This window comes from Paroedura picta, chromosome 2 (genome assembly GCF_049243985.1).
Source record: "Paroedura picta isolate Pp20150507F chromosome 2, Ppicta_v3.0, whole genome shotgun sequence".
NCBI classification, from domain to species: Eukaryota; Metazoa; Chordata; class Lepidosauria; order Squamata; family Gekkonidae; genus Paroedura; species Paroedura picta.
In genome coordinates this window covers 57,879,251-57,902,724 of record NC_135370.1, presented here as the reverse complement: position 1 = coordinate 57,902,724, position 23,474 = coordinate 57,879,251, and the positions used below count along the sequence as shown (strand labels likewise).

The 23,474-nt window shown below is 41.7% G+C and overlaps 1 protein-coding gene across 4 annotated transcripts in view; it reads left to right on the top strand.

Moving 5' to 3' along the window:
- The window catches only part of MGAT5 (alpha-1,6-mannosylglycoprotein 6-beta-N-acetylglucosaminyltransferase), a 160,591-nt gene that overhangs the window by 122,545 nt on the left and 14,572 nt on the right, over positions 1-23,474 (top strand). For all 4 annotated transcript variants that reach the window (XM_077320240.1, XM_077320237.1, XM_077320239.1 and 1 more), the window contains exons 10-12: positions 1,319-1,452; positions 4,335-4,468; positions 22,295-22,444. In XM_077320240.1, the coding sequence (XP_077176355.1) occupies positions 1,319-1,452; positions 4,335-4,468; positions 22,295-22,444 (418 nt within the window). The remainder of the gene's footprint in view (positions 1-1,318; positions 1,453-4,334; positions 4,469-22,294; positions 22,445-23,474) is intronic.

The following is a 23,474-nucleotide window of genomic DNA, read 5'->3' as shown; positions in this document are numbered from 1 at the left end:
GAGAGTGTATGTGTGTATATATGTATGTGTGTGTGTGCATATATATATGTGTGTGTGTATATATATATGCGTGTATGTTTATATATATGTGTGTGTGTGTGTGTGTGTGTGTGTGTGTGTGTGTGTGTATATATATATATATATATATATATATATATATATATATATATATATATATATATATATATATATATATATATATATATATATATATATATGAATGAGTGTGTATGTTTATATATATATTATATGTGTGTATATACCAGTTTATAGTATATGAGTACTCAGTGGAAGATTCATTTCTTTAACATCAATTTTAAGGCAGTGAGGAGAAGAATAAATGTTATATAATGTGTAACTATGTTTCAGATTGTTAATTCAGCCTACCTGATTTTATTAATCCTTAACTTCCAAGAATACTCCCACATCCTGCATTTGGTTTATAGCCCGAGTTCCAAATAGGGCTTCTTTATCCAGATTCTACTGCTTGTTGCGCCCTGCACAACACGCCCAACAGCTTTCCATTTTGCTGTGTGATTTACTGCTGCTGCTGCTGAATAATACGTTGGCTGCGGCTAAGCACACAGTGTAATCCAAAAATAATTTGCCTGCTGCAAAATGTTTTCACTGAGAGTAGCTAATTTAAAACATTGAACGAATTAGTGCTACAAATGGAAACAGGACTGAATCCTTTGTGATTTCTCAATATGTTTTATTTTTGTGTTAGACTAAAGTAAGTAAATTTGTTTCAGACTTGTGTGCTCAAATAAGAATGTTGTCCTTCCTTTTAAAAGGCTGTGGGTTGTCCAAGCTCTTATGAAGGTTGTTTTCCCAGCCATTTGTATTCCATGGAAGTGTGAAACAATAACGTTAAAGAAAACTACTGATTACATTTTCCTGGTCAAGACCCTTTTTTACCCTATGAAGAGTCTGACCCAATGAGGCAGATCTGGAAGTTTCATGGAAGTATGAAGTACTGGCTTGTATTTTGCCAATGCTCAGTAAAATGTGAAGCCTTCCTCCAACCTAAGGATCCTTTTTTTTAATAGAAGTGGCTCTTCCTCCTGCCCTTTTGCATAATAACTATTAATTCTTTCAAATTTAAGTGCTTTCTGGGTTATTTATACTTTTAATACAGACAAAGGCACTGTGCTACTGAACAAAAAAAGCAATACATGAGCTTGAACAAAAAGGGGCGAATCTTCCAAAAACCTAAACTTCGTAGATTCATAATGTGAACTGTCCCTTAGTGTTAGTATTATAGCAATTTTTTGCCCTGTTTCATCTGCCCTAATTGTTTTGTGTTATTTTCACATAGGTGCATGTTACGAGTGCTAGATTCATTTGGAACTGAGCCAGAGTTTAATCATGCTCATTATGCCCAGTCTAAAGGCCACAAAACACCATGGGGAAAATGGAACCTTAATCCACAACAATTCTACACTATGTTTCGTAAGTTCACCTTGTTTACATGTTTCGTAAGTTCACCTCGTCTTCCAGAACAGGAGTTGTAAATAATGTTTCTTCTATAAAGAAACATAGTGCTATTGTCTCATTTGCTCCAACAATTTGACTTTAAACACGAACAGTGCAACTCAGAGGTGTAGAGGAGAAAATAAAGTAATATTAAAATTTCCCTGCTGTTGATGAATTAGCTGTACCACAGACAATCATTTTTTAACCTCATGTTGGCTTTTTCTAAACATTATATGCATAAGTCTTGGGAAGTGTGAGCCTTGATCAGGTATCACCCCAATATTTTTCGTGAAGAATATATTAGACAGTGTTAATTTCCAGAGCGTGCATTAGTTTTAACTATGACCTGATTTTAAAACCTTGCTTTTTCAGTTACTTGCATGCTAGCCAGTCTTAAAATGCATTTCTGTGCAGAGTTACTACAGGCTAAGACTGTTGAAATGAAGGGGCTTAGAACTGTTTGGTTACAGTAATTAGTGTTGTAACTACCAGTCAACAATGGAATATAATTTTGCAAACTGATTATATTGTTAAATCCATATTAGATGCTATTGCCAGAGGCAATATAGCTACTGATTTCTTTGTTGATATAGATACAGAAGCTTTAGATTTTTCATAGGTTTTTATACCATCGCTATGCCATATTTGTCCAAGGATCTAATGTCCAAAAGTGTCTTGCAGCCCTTTTCTATCCTGTCACATCTTTCATTCTGTAAGAATTCACACCTGTACCTCAAAACGTTTAGTTCAGGGTTGACTTTGTAGGAGCACAGAGGCTGCAATAGGAAGGGGAAATGGGGCTCCAAATAGTTCTTTTCTCTTTTTGTCTCTTTTAGTCATCAGAACTGATTTTGATAGGGTATTCAGTGGAGAAGAGGCTTCAGTCTCTCCCTCCCTGCACATGCCATTCTCCTGACTGAAACAGTCCTGGATCCTTTCAGACTCATTGGAGAAATCCACATGAAAACATGTGGGCTTTGTTAGTAGGCGAAATTGCACTTCAGGATGGTTTTAAGTCAGAAGCATGGAGGAGAGAGGGTGCACCTTGTCTGGGAACTGAAGACCTGTACCCAGTTGGTGTACTCTATACCGGTGGTCTATACCGAGCCGCGGCTCTCTCTCTCCGCCCCCCCCCCAGTAAGAAACTTCCCATGCCGCAAGCAAATCAGCCGCAAAAGCTGCAGATTAGCTTGCGGCATGGCAAGCTTCTTTTTATTGGAGGGGGGGAGAGGGAAGCAGGGCCACACATGCACAGCCGCAAACACACATGCGCAACACTCCCACATATGCGCAACACTCCCGTGCATGCACGTTTGCACCATGTGCGGCCGCAAACACGCATGCATGACACTCCCGCGTGTGCACGCATGTGTGGCACTCCCGCACATGCACGTTTGCAGCCGCACATGGTGCAAACGCGCATGCGCAACCCGGTTGCAGATGTGCGGTATGCGCGGCCGGGCGATCGCCCTCCCAGCTGCCTGCCGCCGGTCCGCAGCCTCGAGAAGGTTGCGGACCACTGCTCTATACTATAGAAATCAGTCGTTCTCTGGAGAGGAGCTTGTACAGAAAGTTAATATACATTTACAAGCAGGAACTTGTGGAAGGAATCTCACTTTCTCCTGCCCCGCTGTTTCCTCTTTCTCATTCCTGAAAGCCCCATAGCCGCTCCCTTTTCCTACTTCCTTCTTTCCTTCAAGGTGTTCCAACCTAGAGATCTCTTGGAATCACAGTTGATCTCCCAAGTACAAAGATCAGTTCCCCTTAAAGTTGTCAGCTCCAAGTTGGGAAATCCTCGGAGATTTGGAGGGGTGAAGGTGGAAAGGCAAGTTTTGGAGAGGGAGGCAACCTTAGCAGGGTATAATGCCATAGAGTCTACTCTTCTGAACAGCCATTTTTTTTAAGAAAACTGATCTCTATCATCTAATTCCCCTCCTCAAACCTAGTGTGGTTGCCTAGCAACAGTCACTAAAGGAATTCACTGCTTAAAACTATCATTTTCTATCATTTTGTTGGTTTTTGGAGGGTTTTTTAGATTTTATTTTCTTCTGCCCTTTTCAGATTTTAGACATTTCTGTCTTTTCCATTTACAGCTTCAATCAACAGATCAAAGTATCCAAAGATGCATTACTATTAATATATAGATGCCCTTATAAAAATGTTTTTGCCAAGAGTTGCTGAGGTTGCATAGCTCACTGGAGGGCTCTGTGTGTACAGTGTATGATGCATTTCAGCAGAAGTGATTCAAACCCTTTTAAAATGTTTACCGACTATCTTCCTGTATTGTATGATTGATTACTTAGTAGTATGTATTAGATTAAATGTTCCATTGAGTGCCCATACTTAGAACATTTGACTATTGTTTTCTGAGAGTGGAGGCTAATTTCCTGACTGCTTTAGAATTAGGAAGCATTACATAATCAAGAACAATTGTGCATGAATTAAATATTCTATTTATAAAACTTGTATTTTCCTTGGGTATCTATTACATTTTAACATTATGTGAACAATGGAAGGGAACGTGGCATAGTACAACCCGATCTTGTCAGATTTTGGAAGCTAAGGAGGGAGTTAGTACTCCAAGGAAGACTGCAGAGGAAGGCAAAGGTAAACCACCTCTGCTTCTCACTTGCCTTGAAAGCCCCTTGCTGGGGTCACCATAAGTCAGCTGCAACTTGAGAGCAACCCCACCCCCTCTCTCTCTCACTCACATGCACACAAACACACACACGCACACGTCATTTGAATATAGACACCCAGAAAATATGGACACTTGAATGGTTGTAAGACAATATTTTACTTATTTCAGAGGTAAGGTAGTACAGTTATATCATTTCAGTCTTTGTTGTTGCTTACAGCTCACACCCCAGACAACAGTTTCCTCGGGTTTGTGGTGGAACAGTATTTGAACTCCAGTGACATCAAGCACTTCAATGTCATCAAAAGGCAGAACCAGTCACTTGTTTATGGCAAAGTTGATAACTTCTGGAAGGTCAGTTGCTATGTTTATACAAATTGTTTTGAATCAACTCCAAAGTTCAGAACATAAACATGAAAGTTTGCAACAACCTACTTTTTATTAGTAGCTGGTAATTGCTCTTTAGGAAACTGCTGTATTAATTCAGGCTGATTGATCAGTGATTGTGGAAACATAATTGATATCTGAAAAGCAATATGGTATAATTTGAAGTGAATCTTCTTAATCGCCATACGACTACTGAGGGTGTTTTATTTGTGGATCTCCAATTAAGTGTCATGTCAGCTATCACAACCCCCAAAAGCATTAGATGTTCTGCATCCCCATGAATTAGGGACTATGACATTTAAATGAATGCTGAGATAAAGTCATGGTAGTTCTTGTATAACTCCATGAAGAAATAGAAATTGCTGGAATTACTTGAGCTGTTTTAAGTCAATGTTTTCACAGTACATCATACCAAAAATCATTTAATGAGCAGTTATCTTCTATACAAACTGATCCCAGCAGAAGAGACGGAACAAAATATATTTTCCTATTAATATTTTTTGTCATGAAGGCTGTCAACAGAGACTTCTTATAACCCTCTTATTTTGTGATTTATATGAGTAGTCCTCGGATAAACTCATCCCATTTCAATCCTGGTGTGAATCGACTTGAATATCATGACAAACACACAGTAAATTTTCTCATTTCAGTTACAAGTTGATTTACTAAAAAAAATACTTATATCTACAGGCTTATTTGCATTTATAATAATCTCAATTTACTTTCATTTTAAGAACATTATGAAGAGGCTAATGCATTGATTAGATTGTTAGCACATTCAGAATGGGATAGGTTGTGTTCATTTCTGGGCATTCTCACATTTTAACAGGCCAGACACCAGATTATTTGCTTCCCGGAAGCAAAGTAACATCCCCAAAATAATAGTTATTTATTTAAGAATTTTATTTCACATTGGTGATTTAAAAAATAAAATCTAAGAATTTATCCTACTTTGGCTTCATACTCATGTATGTTTGGTTCTGTATATTGCAACACATTTATGGGTGGAATTATCTAGTATTTCTTTTTGTCCAGAGCTGCTGTGCTGAAACACACACAAATACTTTCAATTGATTCTAAACACTTGTTTAGCCAATTCTTGAAATTTGACAAGAATTGGCTAACACTTGACTGGTTTTGGTCCATGACTAAGGACAGATTTTGTCGTCCACTTTTAAGGTCCTTGTTTTGAATAATCAAGGATTTGATAGCCCTCTCCTTGTTCTCAAGAACACATTAGCAGTTCTGGCACTTTTATAATTTGTATCTTTTTCTCCTAGCTGTAGGCTTTTGTTATTACAATTTCTGATCTAGTTATCAATATAAGAATTTGCTAAGCGTGCCTAAAGAATATCTGAATCCTGTTAATTGTCTGCACTTCCTATTGTCATTATTAACACAAGTCAGAAGACAGAAATGTCACATGGGCTCGAATCTTTTAATCAAAAGCTGCATTTCATTAGTGTCTGGATGGTTCACTCAGTGTGGTCTTAATATCCAGCATGATTCTGTCTTCATTAACTGTCCCATCTGTTTCGTAGCTTCTTCCAACAATGTCAGTTAATGCCTGCTTGCCATATTAGCCCAACTGTGGGAAAATAAAGATTGAGTCTATATATGAACAAACTTATACACACTCCCATTCCTGTGTTACCACAGGATATTTTTGTAGGGGTATTACCTGTGTATATAGTCGTTCTTATTATGCCTCAGTTCATTTGTTGCCGTACATCCATCATGGACAGCCACTGGAACATAAGCACAAGTGTAGTGTTGACTTTAGAATATTGGCGTAGTGCCAGGCAGGACCAGGTTCAAATTCCCCCCTTAAGCTAAGCTGCCTGGGTGCCTTTCTCAGCCATATTTCATGGGCTTTTTCTGATGGCATAATTATGGAGGGGCAAGAGCTATGTACCAGTTCCCTGAGCTTAATGTCATAAATGGATAGGCAGATGTGCCTACTTAAGAGTCACTCTGACAAAACACCACTGGGAAAGAACATCAAAACCCAGTTAAAAGACAGCAATCTTACCTTATAAGGAAAAGCAAAGGTTTTCTATTGGACCCAAGGAGGAGATATAGCTGTAGATATGAGTTAATACTTGAAAGCAGGATTCATTCTCGGAATAAGAATAAATTTATTGTATTTATGTATTTTCCTTGCATCTTTTATTTTTCCTGTGAGGCATCCTTTCCTGTGATGCGTCAGTCTTTCGTTTCCCTGACAAAATGGGGGAAATGAGTCTGCTGGACGGCCTTTTCTTATATGCTGGGTGTTCATCTCCTGGGAAGGTGGAGGAAATTTATTTCAGAGGCTTTCTGGCTTGTAACAGCAGCAACTTCCTGTTCACCACCCAGAACCTGTAGACCAGCAGTGGGGAATGGAGATATGATCCTTTCCCCCATCCTCACAGAAATCTTACCTCTGTTCTTCCTGGAGCAATACCTGAGTATCTTTTATTTCCCTGATGCGGTTAACAGATCCTTTGATGCATTGAAATTTGTATTGGGGAAATGGTTCAATGAGAAGGGGTCCCTCAGCAATATCTTAGCTGTCCCTCAGCAATATCTTAGCTGAGTACTGGTTTTAGTCTTACAATGTTGGAAGAAAGCCCAGTCATGAAAGTCCTACATAACATGTATTTTGGCCCTGTTTACTGAGTAGTTGTGGCAGGTAGTGTCAAGAGACTTGGGTCGTAGTACAGCAGCGTGTATCATAATAATTTCTGGGTGTCACTGGTATGCAGTGCTAAAAAAAAAACTTCACAAAGATACTGTTTGGGGTATTTGGCACATTTCTTTCATACTGTGGACTCAAAGCCACTTACAAAAAAAATCACATTTAATTCATTTTTAGACTGAAACAGATGTACCCCAACAGGCCTCTATTGGGAACTTCAAATGGGTAAGAACCATCAAGGATGTCCCAATACGATGATGGTTCCACTGGTATAATGCACATAAAGCTGCAGGTTGTGAGCCACAGTCCAAGAACCCTTTGGCTCATGGCTCCAGCCTTCGTACCTGCAAACAAAACACACCTGAGACATTGTACAGCTGGTAAGGCATTGTCCAATAATCTCCCTCTTTGGAAATGGGAAAAAAGAGTAGCATCCAGAATCCTTTAATGTATAGTTGACTAATTAGCTTCAACAAACATCAACCATGGAGACATCTAATTCATTATCTGAAACCTCGAAGTATAGGTTTGTTTTTTCATTTAAGGTCTAGCATCAACTGCTGGTTAAAAAGGACTTGATATGGGGACAGAAGGATGATTCCTGATTTGTGATGTCAAGGAACCTTGGGACAGGATTTCTCAAGGTGAACTCAGGAACTGAGTGCATTTGAAGAGACATTACAGAATAATTATACCGTACAAGTAATGCAGATTTTGCATCCTCTCCATTGTCTCCATTTATTGTGCTTATTAAAGGAGTTAAAAATTAGCTGTGACCTAGAAGACTCTCTCTGAATGTAGACTAGGTGGTGGCATCATCTTTGGTAGTAAAACTGAAATGTTTCAGCCCAGTGTACAAGGATTCCTGCCCACCCACTCACAATCTGCCGAAGTTCATAAAATCAACATTTCTGTCAAATGAATATCTAGCCTCTGTTTAAAAAACGTTCAAAGAAGGAGAAGCTACTACCTCCAGAGGAAGCCTGCTCTAACTGCCAGGAACTTCTTTCGGATGTTTAGCCCAAAATTCTTTTGAATTAATTTCAACCCAATTGTTCTGGTCTGACCCTCTGGGGCAACAGAAAACAACTCTGCTCCATCTTATCTATGACAGCCCTTCAAGTATTTGAAGATGGTAATCATATCACCTCTTAGTCATCTTCTCTCCAGGCTAAAACAGACCAAGCTCCCTCAACTTTTCCTCATATGACTTCGTCTCCAAACAAATTCTTGGGCGAGAGAGAGAGAATTGTGTCTCCTGTTTTCTCTCAGAACCTGTAGACCAGCAGTGGGGAATGGAGATATGATCCTTTCCCCCATCCTCACAGAAATCTTACCTCTGTTCTATTTCTTATTCTTTTTAGTATTCTATTTTATTTAACTTAACCTAGGCTGTGGTGGTGGCTGTGGTTTGTGCTACGCTGTTTCAAATATTTGATTTATTGCTATATGTCCTTACGGGGCAGTTGTGTTCGGGGTTTGCTGCAAGTGTGTTAATGCTCTCTGTTCTAATTGTTTTATCTGCTGGGCTATCTAGCTTTAATAACTTTGTTATTAGCATCTCTGAGATGTGACTGTTGAATTTTAGTTTTAGTCTTAATTTTTAGCTCTTTTATCAGTACATTTTTATTATTATATTTGACAGCATGTATATTATATTCTACTCCCTATTAAGGATTATCACAGTGGGTATTAATCTGGGGGGTTTATTAGAGCCATATTTTAATTTAATGGCATCCTGTAGTTTACAAGCCCTATTAATGCTAAGTACTTTATTTTACTAAGGATTGTTTTATTTATTTATTTTATTAATTGGTTTTGCTTAGGCTAGTCCCTGGGGATAGATCAATAATAATGGGGAGAAAAGGTCTGTTCCTTATGAGGGGGAAGTACCAGTTGCATAGTGGAGTAAGATAGAGGAATGTTTTCAGATGCTTTCACCAACTGTAGTCACTGGTGGGTTTGCTACTTTCCTAAATGACGTGCCAGCTCCACCTAGTTTTGAGGTTTCTATGCTGGTGCCCTCCCAGAACCCCCTACTGACCTGAAAGTTTTTGATGAATTAATAAAGCAGATTGCTACTAATAGAAAGAAATCTAAGGATGGTGATTCTTGCATCTCAGACATATCTGATTGCAGAGAATTTGGAATTAAAAAAATTAGCTTTCTAATGGAACAATTTCAGGTCTTCCTAGCTAATTTGTGCATGGGGGAATTAAATGTGAGAGTGAAACCCTCTTAGAATCATTTGGTGGGGTAGCAGATTGTCCAAATCTGGTTTGTGTGTGTTGACATGACACAAAAATAATCTAGTGACTCCAACTATCAGAGGGTATGTGGAACAAATACCTGCTGTGGGACTCCATAGTCCTGCCCCCATCTCTCTCTCTCTCTCACACACACACACACATTCCCCCCTCCCCTCCTGCCTCTCCCACCTACTTGTCTTCCTTGTCCCTCCCCCCCACACACACACACCTTTCCCCCCACTCACTCCTTGTCTCTCCCATCTACCTCTCCTTCCTGGTCCCTCCCTCCTCAATCCCTCTCCCCCTCACACACACCTTTCCCCCCATGCTTCTCCCATCTACTTCTCCTTCCTGGTCCCTCCCCCTTCAATCCCTCCCCCTTATAACTTTCCCCCACTCCCCCTTGCCTCTACCATCTACTTCCCCTTCCTCGTCCCTCCCCCTCCCTCTCAGACACACACAGTAAAGTTTAATGTAGCATTCTCTATGCAATTACTCATCCATTAAATTATTTTCCTGGGGGGGGGGTAGGTCTGATGGAAGCACTTTGAAAGACAGGTTCCAGAGCTGATATAACAGCAACACTGAGTGGGGGGTTAAAATCTTCACTAATCAGCGAGCAAGAGCAACAAGCTGATTTGAGTGTTCTGATTGGCTAGCAACAGCTGAGAGAGAACTGATATTCCAGCTGTGAGAAAGATTCTGTCTGTTTTGTTTTTGATTCTGGTTTAGAGGGCAGTCTCACAGATCCTTAGCTGATCATCTGTTCTGTGGATAAACTCTAGAGAACTGAGTTTTCTACTGAGAGCTAATCCACACAGTGTCTGGACAACTAGGGCAGATATTTGGCAGTGGGCATTTGTTTAGTGCAATGTTAACTCTCAATCTGAGCCAAACTGGACGGAGAATTCTTGTAAGAAAAGAAGGAGGATCCCTGCCAAGTTAGAAAGAGGGAAACAGAAGTGTGCATTTCCTGAGACGTATGTGTACAAAGGTGCTTCAGACTCCTCTGGGTCTTCTAGAATGACCAAGTGGGGATACTAGGAAAGAGTACTAGAAGCCAGGGGAGTTCAAGGAAACACAATAGATCAAAAGATAAAAGAAAAAATAAATGTGTTTTTGAACACAGTAACAAAACCTCTCAGTTTTAAAAGAAATCTCAGCATCTGAAATAAAAGCCCATGAACGTATCAAAACCTGTTACTAAAAACATATGAATTGTAAAACAACTGATTTTTATAGAAAAGCTTGATTCCTCATTCCAACTACCCTATTATTCCTCTTTGTAAAATAAAACTTTTATTGTGTGTGTTGTTAAAAAGCCTCAGTGTCATTCTGACAAAGGGTATCAGAAAAGGAAGGCTCTACACATTTTCTAAATAGTTAGGACGGCTGAGTTAAAGCCAAAAGATCTAGTAGTAAGAAAAGAAACACCAGTGTGAAGAGGCTACCAAGTTACTTCACAACAAACTCTTAAAACTTTTTTCTTCTTTGGTGTCCAGCCAGAACAACCTCCAGATTTTATTTCATTTTCAGGGATCTTTCCCTGGCTAGGACTGTTAGGTGATACAAAATAATACAAGTAAGCTGATAGCAAAATTACATATACAAATTGTATGTATAGTGTATATACACACTATGACGATTACCTCTATGCGTTTCCCCACTCTGAGGTAAAATCCCCCCCTCATGTAAGCAGAGCTAGTTTTGTAGCATGGTTTCTTCTTTCTTAGCTATAAAATGAAGTGCACTGTCCTACTTGTCACTAGTACATCTTTTGGGCAAATACAAATAAACACCACAAGTCAGCAATGAGCAAGAAAACAAGGATCACCTAACACACAGGTGTTCCTTGTTTTCTTGCTTATTGCTGACCTGGGACTTCTTTGTAATTGGCCAAAAGATCTAGTAGTGACAGCTGGGACAGTGAGCTGCATTTTATCATTAAGAAACCAAGCTACAAAGCTAGCTCTGATTGTGAGGGAACAGCATTTCATTTTTTTGGGGGGGGGATTTACCTCAGAGTGGGGAAATGTTGTAGAGCAGTGGTCCTTTTAAAGGCTGCGGACCAGCGGCAGTGGGGAGGGCAATCCCCCGGCCGCGCATGCGCGTTTGCACCATGTGCTGACAAAAACGTGCGTGCGTGTTTCGGCCACGCATGGCGCAAATGTGCATGCGCAGCCCTGCTTCCCTCTTCCCCCCCTCCCACAAAAAGAAGCTTGCCGGGCCGCAAGCTAATCAGCCACTTTTGCGGCTGATTTACTTGCAGCCTGGGAAGTTTCCTACTGTGGGGGGGGCAGGGAGAGGGAGCCATGGCCTGGCACCGGGCCGCGGCCCGGTGGTTGGGGACCACCGTTGTAGAGGTTACTGTCATAGTAGATTTTGATGCTATGCATTTGTGTTGTTTCTTCATAGCTCCTGGTGTGCTTTTTGTTTATAATGTTATGATGTTATAATGTGACTACATATGAAAAAAACAAGGTTCTGTACATGATGACAAATTTAGCATGCTTCATAATTATTGAATAAAAGTGTTATGTATTGGTGTTATGTATTGCCAGTCATTTATTTAGTTGGTGACTAAGGAGAAGCAGGGGACCTTTGAAATGGCAGCAGCCAATCTTTCCCCATGATGCATCCAGGTTTTTTACCATGTTATCATGTTATAACATCACTACATATATTAAAAAGGGGGTTCTGTAGCTGACAAAATACATGACAATATATTTAGCATGCTTCATACTTACTGAATATCAGTGTTATGGTGTAGCCAGTTTGAGATCACCAGCCATTTGAAATGGCAGCATTGTCTCAACAATACATCCAGCCTTTATATACAGTTATAACATTACTGCAAATCCACAAAAAAGATGAGATTCTGTCGCTGGTGCAGCATATGATGACACAGCGGCACAACCCATTTTCAAATGAAGCGCAGAAGACATGGGTAAGCCAAGATCTGAACTCAAGAAAAAATACCTTTTGCCAAAGTCAGATCATCAGCTGGGGACCCAAATCACCAGGAAACAGCAGCTACACTGAGTTGCAAAAAAGGTCTCAAGCTACTACAGCCACTTCTTCACAGTATGATTTCCCTGTTATGAATGGCTGTTTTTCATTGCACTAAACAGGCATGTTAATGAATTTATCTGTATGACAAATAGGAGTTTTGTTTTCCTAGCTAGCTTTTTTGCTTAGCAGAGCTAGAGTTGAGCTAAATTCAGGCAGGGGGCTAGAAGGGCAATCCTGAATTTTAGTAGGTCATCCTAAGCTGCCATGATGTTAGATAGTTCATCAGTTAACAAGTTTACTATCTGATAAAGATGACCCCCATAACTTTTATGTCATATGCATTTTTAAAAATGGTAGGCTGGCCAGTCAACATTTGAACAGTGTTGTTTGTTTATTTTTTGTGGGTCTTGGGTCTTGGACTATATCATCTAACTTTCTCTTGCACTTCCCTGACCTATTGTTATTCTGTAGCTGATTGCTGCACAGGAAACTTCTGAAATTTTAATCTATCCTAAAATCTCAACTCCATCCTAAGGTTATAATGTCATGTTATTATTGTTGGGGGTGGGTAGTACATGTGTCTTTGGCATCCTGTTTCTTTGATGTAAGAGGTCATATATAGAAGCTTATAAAGTCGGTGGAAATAATTGAAATAAAGTAACGAGAATTCGGTACTCAATGATCAACAAAAGTGCCTTCAGTAAATGGCAAATTTACTGTAGCTGTCAAAAAAAAAAGACTAAGAAAGTGGATACTGGCATTGCTCCACTGCTTGTGAAATCTTTTGCTGCCATTTGAAATAGAATTTATTGCTGGGATACTAATTTTATCCCCGCAGAAAAAGAAGTGCTAGATAGCCCAGTTACAAACAAGTCTGTGTTGAGAATTGGCTGACAGATTCTTTCTACCCAGCACTTAAAATATTTTTATCCTGCCCCTTTTCCTTTTTGTGTTGTCAGCATAAGACTAAAATCTTTGGTTGGATCATTTAGTACTTTCTGTATGAACTGAGGTAGATTGATCTCTCTCTCTCCCCCCCCCCCTCTCTGAGTGGCTTAATGGAAGCACTTCCATAAAACAAATGCATAATTTAATGGTCACTGTTCATTTGCATGTTGATGAACAAACTGAGCAGCAGTTGTAACAAATATATTATATCAGAGTGTTCATACATCCTGTTAGTAAAATGCATTCCTGGAAAGTAAACTTATTTGCTGAAATAATTTTGTTCCATGAAGACTTAATAATGCCTTCAATTGTGCATTGCATTCATGCGGGGTGTTGACTAGAGGTGGGCATGAACCTGGAAAATGGAAGTTCATTGGATTTGTAGGTGGCTGGGGGAAATTCATGAACCCCAAACTTGTACAGCTTCACCCCCCATGTTCACAAACCTTTGGGTTTGCTTGAGTTCATTAACTGTTTAGCTGTTTCCTGGGGTGCTATGCATGTGAAATTCACTGTGGAGCCCCCCGACTGTATCACCTCATTGTGGACATGATTTCTGGTTCTTGTCCAGTGTCCAGCCTTCTCCCACCCACCTACTTTCCCATTTCAAAGTTTTAGAGAGGAGCAGGGTTTCCTATTAACTTAATGAAGGATGACTGAAGTGGGCATCGGGAGCCCCCACAGGGCTCAAGTGGTGACTAAACACATGATCATCAGGGTTCACAAGTTTGGAGGGGCCTGGATGGGGTGTAGCTCCCAACACGCTCCCTGGGTCCTGGATCAGGCGCTCTGACTTCCCACCTGCCTGCCTAACCAACTGTCTACCTGCCCACCTACACCACCATCTACCTACCTATCTAACACCTGCTGAGCACAACTACCTATCAGAACTAAGCCCAGGGCCCATGGAGTGTGGTGACAGCTACCACACATCCTGGCCCCTACAAGCTTGTGGATCTTCCTGGTCACCTCCCATTCCATACCCTCCAGATCCATTATGTGGAGGGCACAGCAGCCCCCCTCTCCCCAGGAGTCATTGCGATAAACTCTGGGGCATGAGTGGAAGCCTGGTAGCCAAGCAAAGGCAGGGATTCCAGCATCTCCTGGTGCCAAGGTGTGGCCCCATATGTTTTCGGCCTCTCCATCCTGTGGGAAGGGGCAGCTATAGTTCAACCCTAACACTACCCCATCACTTCCACCACCCCTCCATCCAGCGTTTCCAGAAGTTTAATCCCCAGTAACAGAGGTCGTAAATCATCGTTCATGGATATTTGTGGCCAAACTTCTCATTGCGACCTACAGCTCTACTCTCCCATCCCGACACACTACCTTGAACGTGACCACTGTAGACTTATTTCTCCATTGGGAGTGTAGGTAGGGAAGGATGCTCTTCCCATCAAAAGCCTTCTGTAGGGCACCCTGGATTCCATGGGAGGGAGCACTGCCCTTTAACAGGACCGTAGTTCTATTCCCCGCTGTCAATCCCACTTGGATTTTGTCCACATGGACAGATCACTGAGCATTAGCCTCTGTCTGGATCACCACAGCCACCTGCCAATGCTATCCGCACTTGCCCACCCAAATGGGTTGGCACCTGCCAGAATATGTGGCACCTCTAGTGGAGGCTCCATCCATGGTGAGTCCCAAGCTCTGATGGGTCAACAGGACTGTTTCCATCCCATGCACTAAGATATATATGCAACTGATAAAGCATACTTAACATTAGCTTTAAATGTATCTTACGGTATTATTCTGCTGATTAGGCATTGCTTCATGGTGATCTTTTCCTGAATCTTGTTCTAACATGTCTTAGTGATGGCAGAAACTATCATGGACTGCAACACATGATCAGGCTGTTTTGTCACTTATTTCTCCCTCACCCTCTGTATGTATGTATGTATTATGTATCATCTATCATCTATCATCTATCTATTATTTAGACAGCTATCCCACCACAGCCCAGCCGGCTTGTGGTGGCTCACAACCATTAAAACCAATACAATTCCAAAGGAAACAATACAAATAAAACATCATTTTACATCATTTTACATTACCCTGCATTGGGTGCTTATACTAATAATGTCTCTCAACTCTCCAGCATTGTCGTCTGATTTTTATTACAGTGGGGTGCTATTATATAGAGGAGGGGTCATTAGACACCTCAACTGAATGGCCAGCAGAAGAGCTCCATCTTGCAGGCCCTGTGAAACTGAGATAGTTCTGATAGGGGCCTTAGCTCTTCTGGGACCTCTCTCCACCAGGTGGGGCCAGGAGTGAAAAGACCCCTTGTTGAGGCCAGGAGGGTTTCCTTCAGCCTGGGGACCATCAGCCTGTTTGTGCTTGACAAGTGAAGTGCTCTCTGGGGGCACAGGTAGACAGACGGTCCCTCAGATGCTCTGGGCTCAGACTGCTAATAGCCTTAAAAGTCAAAACCAGAATCTTGAACCAGATCTGGTCTTCAACCGGTAACCAGTGCAAGTGCTCAAAAATGAGAGAGATGTGGGCTCCCCGCGGGGTTCTGGTGAGAACCCTGGCTGCTGCATTCTGTAATCAGTTGTAGTTTCTGGGCCAGGGACAAGGATAGTTCAGTAAAATGTAGATAAGAATTTATTAATGCTGGGTGTGTATTTGGCTTATTTGTTCTTAAAGAAGTGGCAGGAAAAAAACACCTTGGATAACTTTATTTTTTTTAAGTCTGAGAAATTGAGACATAACTGCCCTTTTTTTTTAGTTGAACGCTTTCTTTGATATTTACAGCATGTGTAATGTGACTTTATTTATAGCACAAGCTGCATGGTTTCTGTAGATAAGATTCAAGGTGATCTTTTCATTGTTCCCAGCATAAGTAGATTACATTTTCATAGGTGTACTTTATAGCTTCATCTGTTTTCACCTTTAAGCATAATTTATGGGCATTATTGTGTCCCAGTAAACTGTGCAGTGCAGATTATTAGTTCACCTCTACAGTGTTACTAGAAATTAAAAGGACAGCTTTAATTGCTTGTTTAGAGGAAGATTGTGGTATGTTTAACCCTTACTAACCTCCACATCATTTATTCAGTAGAAATCCAAGCTCCCTACAGTTGCTGTTGGCCACAGTTGAACAAAACAAAAATGCATTGTGTGTGTGTGTGTGTGTGTGTGTGTGTGCGCGTGCGCGCTATCTTAGAATCATAAAGTTGGCCACCTACCCCCTTGCTCAATGCAGGATCAACCTAAAGAACCTGTAATAAGTATCAGCCACTGCTTGAAAACTGCTAATGAGGGGGAGCTCACCACCTCCTTAGGCAGCCTGTTCTACTGCTGAACTTCACTGACTGTCATTTTTTTCCTGATGTCTAATCAGTACCATTCTACATATAGTTTAAATCCATTACTGCAGGTCATGTTGTCTGCCGTCAACAGGAACTCCTCCCTTCTCTATTCCAAGTGACAACCTTTCAGATACTTAAAGATAACAATCATGTCCCCTCTCAACCTCCTCTTCTCCAGGCTGAACATTCCCAAGCCTCTCAGCCTTTTCTCATAGAACTTGATCCCTGGGTCCCAGATGATCCTCTGAATTTTGTCCATGTCCTTTTTGAAGTGAGGCCTCCAGAACTGCACACAGTACTCCAGGTGTGGTCTTACCAGTACAGTATATAGTAGGACTATAACATCTTGTGATTTTGACGTGATATCTCTGTTGATGCAGCCCAAGACTGCATTCACTGTTTTTAATGCTTTACCACACTGTCTGCTCATATTTAGTGTACATATTTAGTACCCCAAGATCTTGTTTGCTTGCACTACTACCCATCCAGTATGCATGCTTCTCATTTTTGTGACCCAGATGTAGAACTTTATACTTCTCCTGATTGAATTCCATCTTGTTCTCATTTGCCCACTTTTCTAGTATGTTCAAATCTCATTGAACTCTATCCCTCTTTTCAGGAGTGTTTGCTACTCCCCCCAATTTGGTATCATCTGCAAATTAATGAGAAGTCTCTCCACCTTTCATTAAAATGTTGAAAACTAGGACTGAGCCTTGTGGCACCCCACAGCTCACCTCCCTCCAAACTGATGAGACAACATTGACAACTACTCTTTGAGTGCGATTCTCTAACCAGTTTCCTATCCATCTAAGTATCTGAAAATCCAGTCTGCAGTCCTCAGTTTTATCCTTCAGAACATGGGGAACCTTCCCTTTCTGTTTTTCCTACCACGTCTAACAGGAGATCAAAGAGAACAATTTATTTCACTGAAATCGTGTAGGGCTACTTCTTAATTCTGATATTTTTGGTGCTAGGAAATCTGATCACTAGAGTCACCAGGTCAAACCAGGCAAAGAGTGGGAAGGTTGTGAGATGAGGAAGTGGAGGGCATATGAATTTGGCGACATCAGCAATGTCACTTTGTCACTTCCAGGTACAATCGGAGGAGTGACCATGGGTAGTTCTAGGAATTGCTGGAAGCTGTATTATTTTCCAGAATTCCCTGAGCTACCCATTGTCAATTCTGCTCAGAAGTCATGAACTGGTGCAGAGGCCAGGAGCATTTTTTTCTCCTGATGCTGTTCGGAGTGGCAAACTGACAGTGATGAGGATGAATGGGAGGTTTTCTACCATAGCAAGAAGCTTGTGTTCTGCTTCAGGCAGGTGCCAGTGTCCATCAGACAGATTATAGAGCTGGTTATCAGTATAAAGGTTAATTAGCAGAGTCCATAATTGATCAAAAGTAGCCTGAGCAGACCAAGGCCAGTTTTCCCAAACTAATTCAATATAGCAGGAGCAAGAGTCTCTCAAAGAACGTGTTGAAGACCTAATGGAGGGCTCCTATGTAATGCCCGCAACAGCTGCTTCAAATCTCTTCTGTAACCCATCACCTTCCTCTGTCACTGATTTCTGGTGCTGTGCTCAGGGGAATGCTGATCCATAAATTTTCTCAAAGCCTGTGCCAGCATTGCGTTTGCAGACCTGGAGTACCTGGAGGAGATAGAGCAGCTGGCTGACTCTGAACTGTGAGCTCCAGGCGGGGTGACAAGACGGACCTAATCATCTCTTAACTGAGATTCAACATCTGATTGCTTGGCTACAACTGGCCAGTGGCTGCTAGGCACCAAATCCATCTGTTCTTCTTCAGTGGTGTCAGAGCTGTAACCAGGTCCTAGCTGTTCCACGACAGCTTGGCCCACTCTAGTCATCACAGATCTGTCTTAATTAGGGATGCTCAAATACTAACTCAAAGACCTCACTTGGAGTACTATGTTCAGTTTTGGGCACCACAACTGAAGAAAGGTGTAGAGAAACTGGAGCATGTCCAGGGGTCTGTTTAGCCTGGAGATGACTGAGAGGGGATCTGATAACTATTTTCAAATACTTGAAGGGCTGTCATAGAGAAGATGGAGTAGAGTTGTTTTCTGTTGCTCCAGAGGGTAGGACCAGAGCCAATGGGTTGAAATTCAAGCAAAAGAATTTTCAGCTAAACACTCAGAAGAAGTTCCTGACAGAGGGGTTCCTCAGTGTTACAGGCTTCCATGGGAGCTGGTGGGTTCTCCTTCTTTGGAAGTTTTAAAGCAGAGGCTAGATAGTCATCTGGCAAAAATGCTGATTTTATGAATTTAGGCAGATTGTGAGTGGGTGGGCAGGAAGGGATGTGCCAGTGTTTGCCCCTTCCTTGCATACCCAGGGATTTGCTGATCACCAGTGTGGGATGGTAGGTGAATTTCTTCCAGGCCTGTCTGGATCCTGGAGATTTAGAGGGGGGGGGATCACTTGGGCATGAAATTGGGGTCACTGAGGGTAGGCAGTTAGTTGTGAGTTCCTGCATTGTGCAGGGGATTGGATTAAATGATCCTGGAGGTCCCTTCCAACTCTATGATTCTATATCCTGATTGCCAGTCGCAATCAGGCAGTTAATTTTTTGAATGATTGACTTGAGTGCTTACAACGGTTCAAAGGGCAGTTTGCTCCTTGCCAGCACAACACAGTTTACTTTCATGTATAGGCATTGTCACCTAGCCCAGAGGAGATTCCTCTTCTTTGTCCACGTCTCTCCGGTGTCAAAACACAGTGAAATCAATAATCAAACAGTTGGAAAATTAACTGGTCCTTTAAAAAAATGCAAGGACCTGATCTGGCAACCTCCAGGCGAAGACCTGGAGATCTTCAGTAATAACTACTGATCTCCAACCACCAGTTGGAAAAAAGAAGGAAAGAAACAACAAAGGAATAAAGAAAGAGATGAAAGAAGAAAATCAAAAGAAAAGAAAGGAAGGAAGAGGGAGGGAGGGAAAAGGAAATAAAGCAAGAAACAAAACAAGAGTGAAGGAGGGCGAAGGGAAGGAAGTAAGCAAGCAAGAAGATGACGGAAGGCAGAAAAAAGAGAAGAAGGAAGGAAGACGAAGAAAGGCAGACAGAATAAAAGGAGAGGTGTGTGTGCAAAGCCTGCACAGCCAGGGAAGGAGTACACAGCCACTCATCTCTCCTCCTGCCCTTCCCCCTTCACTCTGCCAGTGTGGTCCATCTCCTGCACACACACCCCAGTCAGGAGCAGTGTCCAAAGCCCCTATGCAACTGGCCAGGCTTTTCTCCATCTTCTGTGCCCTCCACGTGCTTTCCCTATTGGGGGAGCCCAGCCAATGGCAGCAGAGTGAGGGGCTGAAGGAAAGCGAAGAAGGAGAGACGGGCGACCACGTACTCCTTCCCTGGCCACTGCAACTCACTTAGAAGAGTGAAAGGCGATGGCGGCAGAGCAAGGCAGGAGGGAGGAAGAAAAGGAAGGGAAAGAGGAGAGGCAAATTGTGAATGACTGAACACTCCTTCCATGGCTGTTGCAGCCCTTTCACTCTATTGTTGGGGGGGGGCAGACACAATGTCACATCCATAGACTTTCATTGCCATTCCACCCCAGGTCCACGTTTAGAGATTTTTTTCACATTAAAAACCCTATTATTTTACTGCTCCTTTCTGTTTTCCTTATGGCTGCCAAATTATATGAATCATGAGGTGTTCTGCACATACACAGTTCTGCAAAGCACCATTGTACTTTCCCTGGTTTTAATGTCTTTAAAAGTATTTTTTGCTAATTGTGTAGTTGAATAAGATATACCCACAAAAGGAAAAAAAAAACAATTGAGGACGCAATGTTTGATCTGTAATTTTATCAATGCCTTAATATCCATAATATGTCCTCAGTTAATCCTTAACATTGCATTTGATTTCTTAATACATGCCTACATACTGTGTATATAATACATACCAGTTCCCAACACTGTATTATGCTTTAGTATAATAACCCAAGCAGACAACTGGGGCGTGTGTTGATAAGAGTGGACTTGGTGGTCAGTTGCTGATATGAACAGGGTTTTGGATCAGACCACATTTCTTTAAAAGAGCAGTTTCCAATCACCCAGTTGAAAGTAAAGTGCTATGATTAAAGACACTGTTTAAATTAGGGCGAAACCTGCCTTGAGCCCTTGATCACAGGGATCCTGCATGATGATGCTCTGTCTGAGTGTGCATGCATCTGGGCACATGGAAGTCCAAGAGAACAGTGAAGCCCTCAACGTTCCTTGCAATATATTAAATATATTAAAATATATATATATTAAAAATTATCTGCACTTAGAGGCTACCACTTTTAACCACTACACCTAGCTGGCTCAGGTGAACAACCACACACACCATCATGACGGTTGGTCAAACAAAAACAGTATATATTCCATGCAAAAAGAAATAACGAACCTTTTAAGCATGTTCAGGAAATGACTGTGTATGTCTTGAAGAAGAAGAGTGACAAAGAAATTAAATTATTATTATTAATAATATGTCAAACTGAAATACTTTGCAATGTGATGACTTAGCATGGTCAACCGATCATCTCAAAAGATCCCAGAATTTGTATTCAGGATAGTAAAATTCAACTGCATACTCTCACTTGAAAGTACAGCTGGCATGCCCTATTTTAAAATGTAAAGGATGCATGCTTGGGTGTCCTAGATTTCCATGGTTTTTTTTTTAAGTGTTTTCTCAAATGTCACATAAAAATTGAACCAAGACCTGTAAGTGCCTTTTTGCTGATTCTGACACAAACAGAGAATCTTGCATAGCAGCCGCATGGGATGGCACCGAGGAATGCAGTCACAATCTCATGCTGTTCGGGCGGGACTGAAGACAAAGGGAGCATTTACTGCCTGACTAGGAAACCAGACTTTGCGGTTACTGACCTGCACATTAAAGCAGCAGCTTTCCTGCAATATGTTCCAAAGTGTTTCACAATTCATCTTTGAATTCTAGAAAAGAGGAAGGCAGGTTAACGTTAAAAAATTTCCCCAGCCGAAGCATCAACGGTTCTCTGTATTTCACTAACTCCCCTGAGTAAACAAAGCATAGAACTTCAATTTAAGATCCCCATCCCAAATTATTCAAGGGTGAAATATAAAATGCCAGAGGGCGAGCAGTGTCAAAGCACTACCATTCTAATGCAATATACTGAAGGGACTTGCTGCTTTCCAGTGTGTGCCTGGGAAAGCAGGATGAGGAGGAGAGAAAATGATGGGAGAGAATACCAGTGCAGGGAGAGAATTTGTGCAGAGAATATAGAAAGTGTGACTCAGGAGTCTGTTTTGCTCCGTATTAAAATAGTTCAGCATGTATTTTTCCTGCAAACTTTTAAGAACAAGTTTAGTGTAACCTAGTGATGAATCAGATACTGTTCATGACAATGCATCTGTTCTCTTGATGTTTGAGTTCACTTCCATGACAATTATTGGCTCTCCTCCTGATAATTTCTGCTTGAGTTGACAACTAAACTGACTGCTTTGTAGGCTAAATTCTAGTTTAAAGCCATGGGTCTAAGTCACAGTTTTGTTTCAAGAGGCTTTTGTGCAAGGACTCACGTTGGCTGTCTTGTGCTTTATTCTAGGATAAGAAGTCTTATTTGGACATCATCCACACGTACACAGAAGTCCATGGAACCGTTCACGGGACAAGTACTGTCCACATGCCCAGCTATGTGAAGAATCACGGTATCCTCAGTGGCCGGGATTTGCAGTTCCTGCTTAGAGAGACCAAAGTAAGTAAGCAAATTTTAAAAAGTTAAAATAGATTTGAGAGGTAGCTTTAGGGATTTCTGAAATGTGCTATTTGACACATTGTCATTGCAGCAGCAGCCCTCAGTCTATCCCATCTGCACGTGTCCAGGCCACTGACTTTCATTATTCACTGTGTCAAGTTGTGCTTCAGGCCAACCATCTACTTAAGAAGTTAGCTTTTCTTTTTTAAAGAAAGGCAAACCTACTTCCCAGCTGCTTGGCTACCGCAAAGCACACCAGCGGTTTTCATTTTTTAAAAACTCCAAAATCCAGAGTGTCCACTGTGTCAGAAAGTACCTGTAACGTGTTCCCAGGGGGAAATGGTACATGATTGTACCTGCAGTGCCTGCATTTACAACCTTTCCAGTTGAAATCCCAGCACACACCACCTCAAATCTGTCCTTGACCTTGACCCCTTTTTTCTCCTCCTCCAGTTGTTGTCTAACCCTAGGAACTGGGCAAGGAATTTCACCAGGGGCCCAACTAATTGTTATTGCCAGCCCCACCTACCTCACAGGGTGTCTGTTGTAGGGAGAGGAAGGGAAGGTGATTGTAAGCTGCTTTGAGACTCCTTCAGCAGTGAAAAGTGGGGTGGCACTGCCCTAGCTGCAGAAGCAAGCCTGCCACACTGCCTTAGCCCAGGAGCAGGACACATGCCTACTAACCTGCCTGCAGAATAAGCAGCCTGCCTTTCTTGGCACCTACCTGATCGTGGGGAGGTGCTAAGCACAGGTTCCACTACCATGGCCTCCTGATCAGGCCTCCTTCCAATGCACCACTCCCCCTGCTCATTAAATCACAGCTTCCAGCTGCTCTCCATGGACAAAGGAGGGCGAGTGCCAAGCAGGCTGCTTCTTTAAAGAAGCTTGGCCACGCCCCCTGGATCATGGCGGTGGCAGCGATTTCGATGGGAGTGCTCATGCCGTTGAGTGCTGTGTGCTCTCCCACATCTCCAACGCGACTTCCTTCTGCTCCTGCTCTCTGTAGCGGCAAACAGGCAGCCACCATTAA